Source organism: Agelaius phoeniceus, assembly GCF_051311805.1.
Source record: "Agelaius phoeniceus isolate bAgePho1 chromosome W unlocalized genomic scaffold, bAgePho1.hap1 SUPER_W_unloc_2, whole genome shotgun sequence".
In the NCBI taxonomy this organism is placed as follows: Eukaryota; Metazoa; Chordata; class Aves; order Passeriformes; family Icteridae; genus Agelaius; species Agelaius phoeniceus.
Genome location: NW_027509867.1, coordinates 6506847 through 6525666, shown reverse-complemented (window position 1 = coordinate 6525666; position 18820 = coordinate 6506847). Strand labels below are relative to the sequence as shown.

The 18820-nt window shown below is 52.7% G+C and overlaps 1 protein-coding gene across 1 annotated transcript; it reads left to right on the top strand.

Annotated features, from left to right (window-relative positions):
* Positions 1 to 16197: 16197 nt before the first annotated feature.
* Positions 16198 to 17130, top strand: LOC143692765 (olfactory receptor 14A16-like). The gene has a single exon (XM_077173006.1). The coding sequence runs from the start codon at positions 16198 to 16200 to the stop codon at positions 17128 to 17130; it is 933 nt and encodes a 310-aa protein (XP_077029121.1).
* The last annotated feature ends 1690 nt before the right edge of the window (positions 17131 to 18820 follow it).

Here is an 18820-nt window from a genome sequence, read left to right as displayed (position 1 = left end):
ACTCTGGGAATAGAAATCTTCTCTTGGAGATACTGGATTACTTTTTTTCCCCCTGTTTAAGCATTTTATGAAATTAAAGTTATTTTAACATTTGCCTATTTTAGTATGGAGGTTTTTCTTTGATAATAACTTGAATTTTTGATTTTTTTTTGTGTTATAAAGAAAAAGAGTTTTTTCTTTATAGTTTATAAGAGGATTTTAGTTTTAAGAGTAACATATTTTTATTGTTTTTTATTTAGGATTTAATTTCTTCTTTACTTTGATGGTTTTATATTGGTTTTTTATAGGCTTGTATTTTTTTTTTTCTTTTACTCATGGGAGGATTGAAGTATTGAAAGAGTTAACACCTGACCTTTTGGCATCGTGTGGTGGAAGTTGTGGTTGGGTTGTGTTAGGATTGGTTTTATGGTTGGTTTTAGGGTTTTTTGTGTTTTAGTTGTAGGGTTATTTTGTGTGGGTTGTAGATTGTAGGGGTTTTGGTTTTAGGTGTGTTGGGGGAATGGGAGTTAATGGTAATATTTTAATAGCTGTGGCTGGCTTTGTTCTGGTTGGGGTTTTGTAGCCTCTTTTGTTTTCCTGTTTGGGAGTTGTTGGGGTTTGGTTTGGTCAGAATGGGGTTGATGGGGGGGGGCAGCCTGGGGAGGGGGGAAGGGGCTCAGCCCATGGCAGGGTTGCTTGGTTTGGTTTGGTTTGGTTTGGTTTGGTTTGGTTTGGTTTGGTTGAGATGGGGGCTGGGTCCCGCTGCTTCTTTGTTGACTGGAAAGAAAGAGGAGGCTCCTGGGTTTTTTAATCTTTAACATATGTGTTTCACCGAGGCGTGTTCAGAATCTTAGTGGTTTAACAGATTGTCAGTTACACAAAAAGTTTTGTATTACTTTTTAAAATTCTTCTCATGTCAAACTACGACAGATACTCAGTGAACAAAAAACACTTCTCAAAGCATTGACTTGGCCCATTCAACTTCACAAACTCTAAGCCTGTTCAATGGAATGTTAATCAAAATTTGCAGGTGCACAGAAACAGAAGAAGACACAGAAAGAGATAGAAGACAAAAAAGATAGAGAAGCACAGACACACAGCTACCAACTCCTGGATTCCAGCAGTGTTCCGATGGAAATTCCAAGAGGAGGCTGGGTCAAGAACTCTGCTTGCCTTGTGGTCAGCCTTCAATACCCCTTGGTCTCCCTGGGCCCTTCCCCCAGGTGGGGCTTGGGCTCATTTGGTCCCTCAGGAGCTGGGCTGGGGCTGCAGAGGTGGCTGTGGAGCATTGCCTGTGCTGTGCCAGGGACTGGCAGCCACTGCTGGGCTGGGATAGAGGCTCTGGGGGGATTGGGGTTCCAGGGCAGGGCAGGGCTGGGCTTCCAGGGCAGGGCAAGGCTGGACCTGCCCCTTCCTCCCCCACACATGAAATGTTTTGAGTCAACAATCTCCTCCAGTCTGTCACAACAGGGAATGCTGGAGGTGGAAATCCCAATTCTGGCCATGGGCATCTGGACAAGAAGGGCAGCTTTTTTCCATAGGAAGGAATGCAGAGAGCCACAGTGTTTGGAAGGCGGGTGAGAGCCTCACTAGTCCAAGGCCAGCCAGACTTGTCAGGAATGGCAGATTTTGTCTGGGAGCAGTCTTTGGATTTGAGGAATTTTGGAGGTGGAACCATAATCTCAACCATGGGCACCTGCAGAAGCAGGAAAGTTCTTTTCCATAGGAAGGAAAGCATGGAGCCTTCCCCAGGGTTTTAGGGATGGGTGAGACCTGACCCTTGTGAAACCATTTCCAGCCAGACTTGTCCTGGCAATATTCCTATTGGAACTATCCTTGGATATAAGGAAAATTTGGAGGTGAAATCCCAAATCTGGCCATGGGTGCCTGGCAGAGAAGGAGAGTTCTTTTCCATTGGGAAGGAAAGCATGGAGCCCCAGTGTTTCAGCAGCAGATGAGAAGAGACCCTCAACATGCAATGGTCAGCTGGACCAATCAGGCAGTCCATGGGAGACCAAACCAGCCAGATATGCTCTCTGTCCCCTTGGTTTTGTGGGGCCCCACAATGTCACAATGGCCTGTTGATTACAAGAATACCTGCAGTGTGACACTGGTCCCTAGGTTTGATAGGGTCCCACAAGGTCACAGTGGCCCCTAGGTTTCAGAAGGCCCCAAAGTATCACAATGGTCCCCACGATTCCACAAGGCCCTGAAGTGTCACTATGGTCCCAATGATTCCATGAGGCCCTGCAGTGTCACAATGGTCTCCTTGGTTCCACCGGCCCCACAATGTCACGGGACTCCTCTGTTCCATGAGCCCTGCAATATCACAAAGGACCTTTGGACCCTGGGGGTTTGCAGTGTCACAATGGTCTCCTTTGGCTCCACAGTGTCACAATGGACCACTGATGACAGGAGGCCCCTCTGTGTCACCCTGGAGCTTTGGTTCCATGCAGCCCTGCAGTGTTACAAAGGCCTCTTGGTTTCATGAGGCCCCACAGTATCACAATGGTCCTCTTGGTTCTTTGGGGACCCCCAGGGTCACCATGGTCTCACTGGTTCCATGAAGCCTCACAGTGTCACAATGCTTTGCTTATTCCATGGGCCCTCATAGCATCACAATGGTCTCCATGATCCCATGGGTCCCCTCAGTGTCACAACGATCTCCATGATTCCATGGTGCCCCATAGTACAAAAAGGCCTCTTGGTTCCATGAAGCTCTGAAGTGTCTTAATTGTCTCCAAGGTTCCATGAGGCCCTGCGGTGTTACAATGGACCCTTGGTTTGATGGGGCCTCACAGTGAAACAATGATCCATGCATTCCATGGAGCCACACAGTGTCAGTATGGTCCCCTTGGTTCCATGAGGCCCGGCAATGTCACAGTGCTCTCCACGATTCCATGGGGCCTTTCAGAGTCACAGTGGTCCCCGGGTCCCCGGGTCTCACAGGGCCCCACAGTGTCACAATGCTCCCTTGGTTCCATGGGCCCTGTGCTGCTGCATTCCCCCCTCCCCTTCTCAGCCCGCCCTGCCAGCTGAGAAATGCTCCTTGGGCCTTGGCCTTGGCCAACAGCCCCTGGGCTCAGCTCCTCTGCAGCTCATCACAAACACTGTCTGCTCCAGGCACTGCTGCTGCCCAACCAGCTCCTGCTTTCTGGAGGAGCAGCCCTGGGAACTGGTTTTGTTCCCTCAGTGGCACAACATCCCTGTTCTCACCCTGCCAAAGAAAGCTGTTGGTGCCAAGGGTGGCCAGGATGAACCATTGCTGGGACTGAAGCCCCTCTCTTGGGGCCCTGCAAACAGCGCTCCAAAAGGAGCCCTTGGAGCTCTCCTGGGCCAGCGACTCCCTCTGAGTGGGGCCTCTCCCAGCCGGGAACTCTCCCGTTTGCTGCACTCGGGGATCCCCAACAACGACGGGGCCTGGACCGATCCCCCCACTCCTCCAGGCTCAACCCTTCACCCGCTGGGGAGATGCCAAAGGATCCACAGGGAGCATTTCCTGCCCTCAGGGGAATTTCTGCCAGGTGCCTTGCACTGACTCTTTGTGTCTGTGTGCACACAGGAGTGCCTGTGCTGGGGAAATGTGGCAGAAATGCTTCTCTCTGAGGGTTTGCGTGCCTTGGATAGCTGAGTCAGTCAGATATCCGGATATCAGTAAGTAAGGTTAAGTCAGGAGATCTAAGCTAAGTTAAATGCTGCTAAGAGTTGTTCTTTTGCTAAGTTGTTAAGTTTCATTCAAGTTATTAGCTAAGTTTTGTTAAGTGTTATTCCTGTGTTAAATTATTGAGTCATTGTTTTTAAGTTAGGTTAAGTACTGTTAAGTGCTGTTCTTTTGCTAAATTGTGAAGTTGACAGTATCAGTTAAGGTTAAGTTAAGTCCTTTTAAATTTCACCTCTGTTAAACCTTTTGGGCTGTATTCCTTTTATCCTTGCCCTCCTTGTCCTTATGTCACACACACACGCAGGGAGTGTTCTTGGCTTATTGCTGGTTTGATTGCCTGGATTGTGATTGGTTTTGTTGTTGCTTTGTTTCCCTGGTTTGCCTGAAGTGTCCAGTCAGGAGCAGAGTGACTCTTGCCAAGGAACTTTGTGGTTCTGTCCCTTAATATTAAATCTGGTTTTTGCTGCTCCCTTGCTGGGGATTTTTTCAGCGCTCTCAAGGCCTCGTTGGTACCAGGGTGAAGGAGCCCTGGCCCAGGCTCTGGCCCTGGGGGACATGGGGAAGCTGCCGGGGGTCCCTGTCCCCCTGTGCCACCCCCAGGGCCCCGGCCCCCCATCCCCGTGTCAGGCTCTGGGGTCGATCTCGTGGAACATCCTCTGGGGGAGGCTGCGGCGCCGGGGGCAGGGGGACCCGGGGGGACAGGGGACCCCGCTGTGCACGAGCAGGGTTGGACTGCTCTGGGGGGAACTGTGAGGGGGGCCGGGGCAGAGTGACCTCCCCAGGGACCTCACACAGCCCCTGTGATGTCCCAGAGAACCCTGTGATGTCACACTGCCTCCTGTGATGTCACACAGCCTCCTGTGATGTCACACAGTCTCTTGTGATGTCACAGAGCCAATTCTATGATGTCACCCTGTTATGTCATACAGCAGTGCTGTGATGTCACAAAGTCACCGTGTGATGTTACTGTGTGTTCTGTGATGTCACAGCCTGCTGTATGATGTTACACAGCCACCCAGTGATGTCACAACCCACTCTGATGTCACAGAGCACCCCTCTATGATGGCAGGATCTGCTCTATGGCCTTCTACCCTACTCTATGATGTCACAGCCAGATCTTTGATGTCACAACCCACTCTCTGATGTCACAAAACCCTCTCTGTGATGTCATACTGCCACTCTGTAATGTCACAGCACACACTTTGACCTCACAGCCCCCTCTATGATGTCATACAACCATGCCATGATTTCACAGCCTGCTACTTTGTGATATCATAGCTGTCTAGGTTTGGAAAGGCAGGTGTCTGATAAGGAAGGCAGGAGCCTCCTCTGAAATGGAAAATTTAAAACCCCCCTATCAAATTGCTCTAAATTTTAAATTCAGGGGCTCTCAGGCAAAAAAGTATGGGAGCAGGGAATAACAGTTCTTTAATAGGGAAGAAAATATAAAGATAAAATAAACTATGCAGTAAAGTAAATCGACACTGACAGAGTCAGAACACAACCTGACACCCTGTGTTGGTGTTGGTAGCAGTCTAATTGGAAATGTGGCTGCAGTCCTCCTGGAGCATCAGGTGTGTTTCTGCTGGAGCAGGGATCCTGTAGGAAAGGATGTGGTCTTCCTTTGAAGATCCAATGGAAGAAGAGAGCAGCTGTTCCTCTGGGAAATCCAGTGGAGAAGCCGTGCTGGTGTTCCAGAATTTCCAGATTATATATGGGTAGAATGCTTGGCTCTTCCCTCTGGGCGGAGCATCTCCCAATGGGATGCCGTAGTTCTTATCAATCATGCAGTGACATTCAATAGCCTGTTATCAGCAGATGTCTCCCAGGAGGGAGGAGTGGTTGTGGAAGAGGTAAGGAAAACTGCCCACTTAACAGAAGACAACTGCCATAGAGATGGCAAATAGAATACAATTTGCTTGACAATCCAGACAGGAGGAGAGATTCACCCTGTGCCAGGAAGGTGGGCAGAGCTTCAGCCAGAGCTCAGAGCTGTTCATCCATGAGCAGTTTCATGATGGGGAGAAGCCCCACAAGTGCTTGGAGAGTGGGAAGAGCTTCGGCTGCAGCAGTACCCTGATGTGCTACAGATGATCCACACCGGGAAATGGCCCTATGAGTGTGGGGAGTGCGGGAAGGGCTTCAGCTGCAGATCCACCCTCTTTACCCATCAACGCATCCACACTGGGGAGAGGCCCTACGAGTGTCCTGAGTGTCAGAGGAGGTTTCAGACCAGCTCCGATCTCCTCCAACATGGATGAGAGGCTCTTCCACTGCCCCAGCTGCGAGAAGGGCTTCAAGCAAAACTTCAGTCTTGTCAAGCACAAGCACATCCACACTGGGGAGACGCCTACGAGTGTCCCCAGTGTGGGAAGAGCTTCACCCAGAGCTCTCACTTGACCAGACACCAATGGAGGCACCGGTAAGGGAAGCCCTGTGAGTGCCCCAACTGTAGGAAGAGCTTAGTGCGCTGCCCCAGCTCCATCCCTATGGGAGGACCCATGTTGGTCAGAGCCCTGGTGATCCATGTTCCCAGTGATCCCTGCTGAGGAGACACCTGGCTGCTTATCCATGTCCTCCTGGATCCCCTGGATGAACACAGCAGCAGGAACATCCATCAGGACTCTGATCTAAACTGGAAATTGATTGGGAAGAAGTGATTTGTTGAATTTACACCCCAAAAACACCTGCTCTGTTCAATTGTTTCTTCTGGTGGCATCAAGCAGTGCTGCATGATCTTGGAGGTCTTTTCCATCAAAATAATTTCCATTTTCACCCTCTCTAAACAACCAAATCTGGGGTGAAAATAAAGAAATTAAACAAAGAGATCTAAAGCTGCACCATTTACTGGGATTTGGGGGTGAATTTGGGCTTGGTTCAATGGAATATTTGAGAGGATTTGGGTGTTCTGAGGCTGTCAAAACCAGGGGACATGGCCACAACCTCAGAGGTGTGTGGGCAGAATGTGTTCACCTGACTCCATCTGTTCTCCAGGAATTCTGGTTGTCTGTCCCAGTTCCTGGCCTGGGTCCCCCCCATTTGGGGTGTTCCCTCAAAGTGCCCAAATCACTGCTGAAGTGCCAAGCTGCTCCTGGCTGGGGATGTTCCTGTCCACCAACCTCTCCTGCTCAGTGCCATGGGAGGTGGGAGGGGTTTTAGGGACTCCTGTGGGGACTGAGAGAGGCTCTTGTGGCTCTTGGGAGAATTTGTCTTGCTGGGAGAGGGTTTGGGGGCCTTCTGGGAGGGTTGTGAGGATTTGTGTGTGTTGGCAGGGCTGTGTGTTATGGAGAGAATTTGGGTGGGACTTAGGGGAGATGGGAAGGGGTTTTGTGGTTTCTGGGGACATTTATGTTGCAGGGAGTGGTTGGGGGTGTCCTGGCCAGGAGCTGTGGGGTGGTGCGAGGGGACTGGGAGTAGCTGTAGGGTTGGGAGGGGGTTTTTGGGTAGTCGTGACCCCCCAGACCCCCAAAGCAGCCACCAGACCCCACCCCACGAGATACTGCCAGGGGTCAGGGGCTCCATGTTGGGGTTCATCCTCCTGGTGCTGCAGGAGAAGGTGAGGGGGGGTCCTCAGGGACTGTGTGTGACCCCCCCCTAGAGCATGTGTGACCCTCCCATCCTGGTGTCACCTCCTTGTCCCTCCCCACAGGGCTCCTGCCCCAGCTCCTGCTCCCCCAGAGGGAATTTGGGGAGGGGGCAGAGGGGGTGCACAGCCCCCACTGGGGGATGACCCCAGCCCAGCCCCTTTGTTCAGCATCAAGCTGGGCTCGGGGCTGCAGGAGGAAGAGCTGATGGGAAGCAGATCCTGCAGCTGGGACAGTGCTTGGGGTCAGGGCAAGGTCCTGCCCTGCACACCTGGCTCAGGTGTGACCCTGCCCTGGCAAGGGAGCGGGACATTCCCATGCCCACGGATCAGGGCTGGGAGCAGCACTTGGAGCACGGACATGGAAATACTGGGAGCAACTGGGAGCACACTGAGGGCTACTGGGAGCAACTGGGAATGATGGGTGAGTGCTGGGGGCAACTTGGATATACTGGGAATGAGTGAGATCAGCCTGTGGGCAACTGGGGTGACTGGGAATGAGCAACTGGGATATACTGGGAGTGTCTGTAATGATACTGGAGGGGACGACACTGGGAACAACTGGGACCATGTTGGGAGCAACTGGGGGCAACTGGGAGTGACTGTGTCTGTACTGGGGGCCAGTGAGATCATACTGGCAGTGACTGGGGCCGTACTGGGGCAAGTGGGGGCAAGTGGGATCATACTGGGTGGAATTCAGACGACATTGAGGGGGACTGGGATCATACTGGGAGTGACCAGGAGCACGCTGAGGGCAGTTTGGACAATGTTGGAGACAACTGGGATATACTGGGAGAAACTGGAACTGCACTGGAGGGTGATTTGCAGTAGCTGTGAGCAACTGGAATCATGCTGGAAGCAACTGGAAGTGGGAGTGACTGGGAGCATGCAGGGATCAACTGGGATATACTGGGAGAGACTGGGGATCACTGGGATCATACTGGGAGTGACTGGAACCAGGGCAATGGCCTGGGCTGGGTGATGTGGGGCCTCAGGGAGCAGAGGGAACACTGTGACACTGCAGGGCCTGATGGAACCAGGGGGACATTGTGACACTCTGGGCCCGCCCTGGCCATGGGGTGTTTCAGGAGCCCCGGGGAGCCCAGGGCAGCAGAGCAGAGCCCCTGGCTCAGGGGCAGCAGCTCCCTGGGACACCCTGATCAGCCACCAGATGATCCACACTGGGGAATGGCCCTACGAGTGTGGGGAGTGTGGGAAGGGCTTCAGCTGCAGCACTGCCCTCGTCACCCACCAGCGCATCCACACTGGGGAGAGGCCCTACGAGTGTCCCCAGTGTGGGAAGAGCTTCAGCAGCAGCTCTCACTTGACAAGACACCAATGGAGACACCAGTAAGAGAAGCCCTGCAAATGCCCCAAATGCATGGAAGAGCTTCATGCACCGCTCCATCTTCATTCCCCATTGGAGACCCCACGTTGGGAAGAGCCCTGGTGATCCATGTTCCCTGTGATCCATGCTGGGAAGACACCTGTACCTTTTGTTGCCCCTGCCAATGACATGATGTGGGATTGGAGAACATGAGGGTCTGGCCATGGCCCTGTCATTACATTCAGTCCCACCTCAGATCATTGCCAGGGACAGGAAAGGGACTCTCTCTCTCTCTCTCTCTCTCTCCCCAGGGAGAAGGGTGTCCTTTCCAGACAGGATGAAATACGTTGCCAGGAAGAGCCAGTTGTTGATGTTGATGTTTTCTCTGTAAATAGTTTTATTTATCCCTTCTGTTATCAATATTGTTTCTGTTCCATTTGTTCCTTATCTCGTTGCTGTTCCCAATAAATTGTTCTTATCCCAGCCTGGGATCTTTGCCTTTTTTGCTTTCCACGGGAGGCGGGAGGGCAGCGAGGGCAGCGCGGTTTTAGCGGGAGCAGGAAATTGGGGAATCCCATTCCTGAAGCCCAGCCCCTGGAAACCGAGCATCCCAGCTGGTGCCAGCCCTGGTGGCCATGGCAACCACCCCTGGCATGGGGTCTCCATGGAGCTGCCAAGGGACTGAGCAGAGCAACAGGGGGCTGGTGATGGTTGCCTGCTAAGGATCAGATTTGTCACAGGCCTTCAGAAGGGTTCCATGGGATCTTTCCAAGAGTCTCCAGGCTGTTCCAGAGCTGCAATGTCACAGGCACAGACAGGGGCTCCATGGAGACCTCCCAGGGCTTTCTGGGATGGTAAAGAGCCCTGTGGTCAGAGGCAGTCACAGCCATTCCATGGTGACATCCCAGGGCACCCTGGGCTGCAAAGGCACCGATCTGTCACAGGCACTCACGGGGGCTCCATGGTGACATCCCAGGAGTCCCCAGGCTGCCAAAGAGCCGGGATGTCCCAGACACTCACAGGGGCTCCTGTCATGGGCACAGTGGGAGCTTCAGGTAAAGTTTATTAGAGAAGCTCCTGTTGGGTCACAAGGTGCAGAAAGGATCCCCAATAGACCCCACAGATTCAAGTAGGATTCAAAGGAGAAGAAATAGAGAACAACAGAAAGACAGAAGATCCATAGAAAGACACGCACATGGGCACCAACTGCTGGGGTTCCAGCATCACCAACAGAGGAGGCTCAAAAGAAGGCAGGATCCAGACCCTGGGCTGGCCTCGTGCTCCAGCTTTTAACCCCCTGGGCCTTCATGGCCCCGCCCCTAGGGTGGGACTGTCAGTTGCTTGTCCAATCAGAGACAGGGTAGCACCAGCTGCTGCTGTGTGATTGATTGATTGATTGATTGACAGCTGGGCCAATCAGAGCTGGGTTAGCACCGCCCCTGCTGTGTGATTGGCAGCTCTGCCAGGCCAGGGCTGGGGGCGGGGCTCTGTCCCACCACAAACCAAGGCCTGACCGGGCCCTTGCCCCACACGGGCATTCCGAGCATCCCAAGGTGTCTCGGGACATGGATCTCATCCAGCCTCTGACAGCGACCACGGTGACACTACGGAACCTCATGGAACCATGGGTCAGTTGTGACAATGGAGATCCAAGGAAACGATGGTGAGACTGTGGAATCCAGGAATCATGGAATCAAGGAGACCATTGTGCAAATCATGGGCCCTGTGGAAGCAAGGATCAATGATCAAACTGTGGTTTGATTGGGATTGATTTAAAATAGAAACAAGGAGCCATTGTTTCACAGCGGGGCTGCGTGGGGCCAATGGACCCTTGTGACTCTGTTGGGGCTCATGAAACCAAGAAGCCATTGTGACATTGCCAGACCTCATGGAATCAAGGAGACCATTGTGACAATGTGGGGACCCATGAAGTCCATGGAACATGGAACAGGTCTGCCTGGTTTGGCCTCCTGGGGGCTGTCTGACAGGTCCCACTGAATTTGGCATGTCAAGGGCCACTTCCCATCTGACTGTGAAGCACTGGGGCTCTGTGCTTTTATTCCTATGGAAAAGAACTGTCTTTCTTGTCTAGGCACCCATGGCCAAAATTGGGATTCTGCATCTAAAATTCTCTATATCCAAGGGTTACTCCCAGACAAAATCTGCCCATACAGTCAAGTCTGGCCGGCCTTGGCCTCTGGTGACTGCCTCTCATCTGCCCCTGCACCACTGGGGCTCACTTGTTTCCTTCCTATGGAGACCATTGTGACACTGCGGAGCATTGTGGAACCAAAGGGCCATGGTGACACTGCAGGCCCTTGTGGAACCTGTGACACTGTAGGAACTTGTGGAACCAAAGGAATCATTGTTGCCCTACGTGGCCCTAATGGACCCAAGGGGCCATTGGACACAGCCAGGCTTCATGGAACCAATAGACCATTATGACACTGTGGGGCCTTGTGGAACCATGGAGACCATTAGGATCCTTAAGGACTTGTGTAATCAAGGGGCCATTATGAAACCTGAGGGCATCAGGGAAGCCAGAGAACCATTGTGACACTGCAAGGCCTCATGGAATCAAGGAGCCATTGTGGCACTGCAGGGCCCTGTGGAACCAAGGGAACATGAAACAGGTGTGGCTGCCTTGGTCTCCCAGGGCTCACCTGACAGGTCTGGCTGACCTTGGAATGTGGAAGGCCACTCCAATCTGCTCCTGAAACAGTGGGGCTCTGGGCTCTTCTTTTTATGGAAAAGAACTTTCCATTTTTTCCAGGCATCCATGGCTAAAATTAGGATTTCACCTCCAAATTTCGGTGCATCCGAGGATTGCTCCCAGACAAAAGTTGCCAGGACAGACAGGTCTGGCTGGTCTTTGACTCCTGAGTGCCAGAACTCACCTGTTTTGCAAACACTGGAAAGGGCTCTGTGCTTTTCTTTGTATGGGAAAAACCCCATCCCTCTTCTCCAGGCACAAATGTTTTAAATTAGGACTCCACATTCATAATTTGAAATATCCAAGGGCTGCTCCAAGCAAACCTGCCAGGACAGACAGGTCAGGCTTGCCTTGGCCTCTGGTGGCTGCTGTTCATCAGCTCCTGAAACATGGGGGCTCCGTGGTTTCCTTCCTATGCAGACCAATGTGACACTTGGGAGCCTTGTGAAATGAAGGGGCCATTGTGGCACTGCAGAGCTCCATGGATCCAAGGGACCATTGTGACACTGTGGGGCCTCGTGGAACCAAGGACATCCCTGTGGCTCTGTTGGGCCGCATGGTCCCAAGGGGCCAGAGCAAAGCAGCGGTGTGGGAGTTAGCCCAGCTGTAACTCAGAGTCAGCCAGATTTTACCCCGGAAGGCATGAGTTTCAAGTCCTAGGAATCATTTGTTTAAATTAAAGTGAGCTTGAAAGTTCTCCAAAAAGCCTTTAGTGTTGCTATGCTAAGTTGTCCAAGTTCTATTCCCCTATTGGTTACTTGTTTCCCCTATATGGTTATTGTTCTAGAGTGTTCTACACCCAAGTGTACATGTTGTTGCTCCCCTTTGTCTTGGGTCTTTGGAACCTGCCCCTCATACTGTGCTCGACTTGTCCATGTTTATTGTTTTTCGCTCTGTTAATAAAGTTCCTTTTAAACAACTCCATTGATCCTGCTCCTTTTCATTTTTGCCACCCTTGCCCTGAAGTCAGGGAACCAGAGAGGTTTGTCACAGCCACCCTCATTGTGACCTTTGGTGCCCAAACAGGGACCATGACACTCAGGGCTCCCTGTGTCAGTCACGTCAGCTGGGGTTAGCTGATGGATAGGCCAGTGCTCCCCGGGATTTTGGATTGTGCCGGGCCCAGTGGATTCATCGTTGCTTCGAGGGACCTTGCCCAGGATAAGCAGGGACAACGATGGTTTCACCTGCATAGGATTGCAGATGGGTTTGGGGAAATGCAAGACATTTATTGCCCATTTTGCCACAGTGTTTTTACAATATGCACCCAGGTCCCATAATTGATTTGGGGTGTTCCGGTGGCTCTTCCCCATAAGGCAGAGAAAGAGAAAAATGGGCAGCCAGATGTCCAAAGTAGAAAGGAGCATACATGGATGCTTTAATTCTCACAGATCGTGACACAATATCTTCAAAGAACGAATTAAAATCAATCATGAGGTGGATCATTAAAAATTTTCCAGACACCTCTGCTCATGAAATCCATACCATTGAATTTTGGGACTCAGTGAGAGTTAAACTGTACAACCTTTTGATCAAAATGGACCCCATTGCATCCCACATGCTCCCCTTCTTCCACACCATCCTTCACCAGCAAGCAGTGGGTTGAAAACTCAATCCGTTGGTCACTCCTAAGTCGGGACCTCCCCTCAAACCTGCCTTTCTCAGACCTTCCAAGATGGTCCAAGATGGCAATGGCCACGCTGTCTTGGAGCATCATGCCCTGGAGACTCAAGATGGAAGGAGCCTGAATGTGGCTCAGGAGCCTGACCATCCTCCCTCCATCTTGGCTCCTCCACTTCCTGCTACCACAGCCTTCTCTTCCGCCCTGAACGAACCTCCAGACTCCACCCCCACAACTGTGGGTCACGCCCCCACTGTCAATCATTCCACCTCCACCCTGGGCCATGCCTCCATTTAAGAAAGGAGACTGGCAAACAACCTCAAAACTCCTCATTGCCCTCATGTGTTATGAAAGAAGGGGACAGAATCCCAGCTATCAGCCAATGGTTTATGGGGAAATCAAGGATCTGTGTAGGGCAGCTAAAGACCATAGGAAGGACTTATCTTGTTCTAATGGCCTAATGAGGGCCATGTTTACAGCACATGCCTTAACCCTCTATGATTTAAAATATATTATGACCATGTTGTTGTCACCTACAGAATACACCCTGTGGGAAGGGGGATGGAAGTGTTTACTAAATCAATTAATAGCAGACTATGCTAATAATGAGGCAAGGGTGGAATTGACAATCAGCCATCTAGCTGGAGAAGGACAGCACAGCCTACCAGATGATCAAGCAGCAGGTATCTCCAGAGAAGTATTGGATGATATCAAAGAGATGGCTTTGAAAGCTTTAATCTAGGTATTGGATGGTAGCACCCCCAATTTGGAGTACCTTGGGTGGCTGCAGCTAAAGCTTTAGGACAATCAGACCATCCTGGGTGCCTGTTGAGTAAGCAAACCAATGCTGCCTCCCTCACATTGAGTGGCTGCTCTCAGACACAGAGACCATCAGACACGCCACCTTGCAGAACAGCGATAGAGTTTTTACTCTGGGCACATGGGCATGGCTGTGTAGACTCTGAGGGCATGTGCTGCATGAACCTCTCCAGCCACAGCGAGTCAATCCACAAGAGCATTCAGGTACTGAAGGAAGGGTTCAAGAAGTTTCAAGTGGAAAACAAAGATTAGTTCAAAAACCTCTTCCAATCGATGGGACTAAAGGGTTGGATGATGTCTAGCTAAAACAGGACAATTGATTCTCTTAGTAGTTGTTATTGTATTGTTAATTGTCCCATGCTTGCTTGGATGCTTTTAGAAAGTTATACAAAAATCTTTCAGTTCCATCTTTGATGTAAAACAGAAAGGGGGAAGATACCCAACACAGGCTCCTCATGGACTCCTTGGAGGAGAGAAATGGAGGCCAGGATGGCACAAAAACCTCTCAGAGACTCAGTTTGGGAAGGAAAATCCTTGAAAGTACCTAAAAGTATTCTTAAATCCATAAAGTACCTGAAAAACCTTGAGTATCTGAAGGGATTAATGAGCCCCACTGAGCGTCAGTGCAAAGCTCTCCAGGGACTCGTTAAAGCAGATAATTGGGGCCATGATTGCACAAACCTCTCACAGAGTCTGTATACAAAGGGAAACACCAAGTACCTTTAAATAATTGGAGTATCCTGAAGCATTAATGAGCCCCACTGAGTGTTGTTACTGACAAAGCCTCTCCAGGGACTAATTACAGCAGATAATTGGAGGCCAGGATTGCACAAACCTCTCAGAGACTCCAAGGCAAAAGCCAAAGCCAAAGTCCTTTGAAAAACCTGCAGTCCCTGCAGGGAGCATGAAGGAGCCCCCAGGGCCATTGCTGAGCAAGGCTCCCCAGGGACTCCTTGCAGCAGATCCTTGAGGCCACTGGGATGTGGGCTAGGGGGGGATGCTGAGGGCAGCACAAGGGGCTGACAGTGCCCAGCCTGGCTGGGGCTGTGCCAGGAGGCCCCAGGGCCTCAGGACAAGGTGTCTCCTCCCAGCCCTTGCTGGCACAGACCCTGCTGTGCCCCAGGGCACCAAGACTTGGCTTCTCTTTGTCCCCACCTGTCATCACTGCCTGCAGTTCTCTGCTCTGCCTGGGGTTTAGGGACACTTGCTCAGTCGTGTCCCTCTCTGGGACCCATTAAAAGTCCAGGAAAGTTTGGAGTTGGATTCTGCCTTGGAGTTCTGGAGAGGTTTCTTCAGCTCCCTCTCAGGGACTGATGTCCAGGGCCTGAGCACAAAGCCCCAGAGGCTGATTAAAGTCCTTGTGCCGTGTCTGTGCTGCTGAGCTGGGCTGGGCTCCTGGCCCAGAGGCAGCTCCTGCTCACCAAGAAGAGCTTCAAAAGCACATTTCTCTGGATGAGCAGCTCTTGTGCCAGCCCAGCAGGGCTGGGGCACTGCCTGCAGCCAGCCCGGGCACAGCCCAGAGGCACAGAGAGCTTCAATCAGTCAGGGCTGGGAAGGGGCTGAGAAGTGCCTGGGGCACAATCACTGCCAGCCCTTGGCACAGGAACCTCTGGCTGCAGGACAATGCAGCTGCAGCTCCTGGAGCCATCTCCTGCAGCTGGAACATGCCAATGCCTGCAGAGCCTGTGAGTACATTCTCTGCTTGTCTCTTGTGCAGAGCAGCCAGGGGTGCCCAGGGCTGTCCTGCAGAGCAGGGTCCTGCAGCCCAGGGCGCTGTGCTGGGGCAGGGACTCTGCTGCCTGCCAGGGACAGCTCTCAGCCAGCCCTGGCAGCTGCTGCCAGCGCTGGGGGACAAGATCTGGCTGGGAGGAGACAGCTGGTGAGGCTTGGGAGTGTTCTCCTTGTGTGGGGAGGATGCTGCATTGTTCAGGACTGCTCCTAGCATGGCATTTAACTGCAGAATTTAGATTATATAGGGAGCACAGCAAGGCAGGGGATGCATAAAAGGGGAAATCCTGCTTTTCATTCTACTGCTCTGTGATGCCTTGATGGGAAATTGTACATACATATTCATCCCTGAGGTAAGGCTGAGGAAACATAATAAATTATCTGAGATCTGAATAAAGCATGCAGTGAAAGAAATCAGTCCTTTGAGGCAGCATCAGTGTTGCTTTTCCAGCCTCCTCAGGGTTGCTCTGACGTTGCCATCAGAGCCTGCAGAGCCAGAGCTGCCCCTGGGCAGTGCCTGAGCTGGGAGGGCTCTGCAGGGCAGAGCTGAGCCCCCAGGGCTGGGCTGGGCTCTGGCAGCACTGGCAGGGCCCAGCCCTGGGCACAGGGAAGCAGCTGCTGGCAGGGACAGCTCCAGGCAGCAGAGCCCTGGGCAGGCAGTGGGGGGAAAGTGCCCCCAGGCTGTGCTGGGATATTTCAAGTCCTCTCCAAACCCAACTATTCCATGATTACTTTTCTTACAGATCCCCATGCCAAGGCACAGCAAATGTCCAACAGCAGCTCCATCAATCACTTCCTCCTGCTGGCATTGGCAGACACGCGGCAGCTGCAGCTCCTGCACTTCTGCCTCTTGCTGGGCATCTCCCTGGCTGCCCTCCTGGGCAACGGCCTCATCATCAGCGCCGTAGCCTGCGGCCACCACCTGCACACGCCCATGTTCTTCTTCCTGCTCAACCTGGCCCTCGCTGACCTGGGCTCCATCTGCACCACTGTCCCCAAAGCTATGCACAATTCCCTCTGGGACACCAGGAACATCTCCTACACTGGATGCGCTGCACAGGTCTTTTACTTTCTTTTCTTTATCTCAGCAGAGTTTTCCCTCCTGACCATCATGTGCTACGACCGCTACGTGTCCATCTGCAAACCCCTGCACTACGGGACCCTCCTGGGCAGCAGAGCTTGTGCCCACATGGCAGCAGCTGCCTGGGCCAGTGGCTTCCTCTTTTCACTGCTGCACACGGCCAATACATTTTCCCTGCCCCTGTGCCATGGCAATGCCCTGGGCCAGTTCTTCTGTGAAATCCCTCAGATCCTCAAGCTCTCCTGCTCCAAATCCTACCTCAGAGAGCTTGGGCTCATTGCTCTTAGTGCTTTTTTAGGACTTGGCTGTTTTGTGTTCATTGTTTTCTCCTATGTGCAGATCTTCAGGGCTGTGCTGAGGATCCCCTCTGAGCAGGGACGGCACAAAGCCTTTTCCACCTGCCTCCCTCACCTGGCTGTGGTCTCTCTGTTCATCAGCACTGGCACATTTGCTTACCTGAAGCCCTTATCCATGTCCTCCCCATCCCTGGATCTGTCAGTGTCAGTTCTATACTCAGTGGTGCCTCCAGCCCTGAACCCCCTCATCTACAGCCTGAGGAACCAGGAGCTCAAGGCTGCAGTGTGGAGAGTGATGACTGGATGGTTTCAGAAACATTAAACTGCTGTCAAATTTATGCCAATCATTTGTAACAAATGGAATCTTTGATACTTCTTGTTGGTTTGTTCGTTGGTTTTTTTCTTTTCTTTTACTTTTTCCATATTGTCCACAAATAATGTCATTGTTTGTGCCATTTCTCATATTGTTTCTCTCCACCTTCCCTGTGGCCACACACTGTGTCAATGAGGGGCTGCACTCTCAGTGTATTTAAAGGAACTAAAGGATCTGCCAGCAGAGTTTTCTGCAGAGATGCCCTTTTGTTGCCTTCTCTGGAGCTGCAGCAGCAATGTCTGTGTGCAGAGCTGGGGCAGATCAGTGCTGGCCCAGCAGCTGTGCCCAGCAGCAGCAGCAGCAGCAGCACTTGGTGTTGCCAGTGCTGCTGCCGTGGCCCTGCCCCGCTGCCCTGGTGGCCCTGGTGTTGCTGCAGGGCCTGAGTGCTCTCGGGGCCGGGCACAGCCCTGGGGGTGGCAGTGCCGGGGCTGCAGCAGGGACAGGCCATGGGCACTGCTGGGGCAGCGCTGACGCCTCAGGCCAGGCCCTGGGGGCTCCAGGCTCCTTGCCCAGGCGCTCTCAAGAGCACGGCCAGGCCAATGCTCAGCACAGAAACCCCCATGAGCAGCCCCAGGCTGGCCGTGGGCAGGCTGGGGGCAAACAGCATGGCTGGGGCTCTGCAAGGGCCCTGGGCCAGACGGGAAGGAGCAGCAGAGCAGGGGCTGATCCATGCCCAGTGCGCTGCACAGCCCAGGGCAGTGTCCCAGAGCGTCCTCATGCAGCTGCCAACAACATCCCCCCTCTGCAGCCCTGGCCTCTCCCCCAGCTCACACAGGTGCCCCATCCTTGCAGGCACAGACACGGCAGCACTGCCTCAGCAGCCCCTGTTTGCATTGCACACAGCAGGGCCAGCACCCCCATGCTGTTGCTGTGGGGACATGAACCTGAGGGAGCACAAATGCCATCAGCCCCTGGGGCCAGCAAGGGCTGGGGGACACCAGGGAAACCACTCAGCTTTGTCCTGGCCTCTGCACTCAGCCAGAAAGTTTGTTCCCATCAGCTGGGAGTTTCCTGTGCCACTGCAGACGCTGTTGCTCAGAGCCAGGGCTGCCTGGCAGCCACCCCCAAACTGCCCTGGGCACTTCCTTGGCTTCTCCTTTGCTTTCTTTACTCTTTCCTTGCACAAATTTCTTCCTCTTGCCCACCCCAGGGGGCCCAGTACTGGATACAGCACTTGAGGTGCTGCCCAAGCAGTGCCCAGCACAGGGGAGGAATCCCTGCCCTGCTCCTGCTGGCCACACCATTCCTGATCCAGGCCAGGAGCCATTGGCCTTCTTGGCCACCTGGGCACACTGCTGCCTCATGTCCAGCCTGCTGTCCATCAGTCCCTGCAGGTCCCTTTCTGCCTGGCTGCTCTGCAGCCACTCTCTCCCCAGCCTGTAGTGCTGCAGGGGTTGTTGTGGCCAAAGTGCAGGACCCGGCACTGGGACTTGTTAAACCTCACCTTGTTGGATTTGGGCCCTGGATCCAGCCTGTCCAGGGCCCTGTACAGAGCCCTCCTACCCTCCACCAGATCTACTCTCACACCCAGCTTGGTGTCATCTGCAAATTTGCTGATGCTGGACTCAATCCCCTCATGTAGGTGATCAATGCAGATACTGAAATCCACGCTGGCTGGCTCTGATCCCTGGGCCATCCT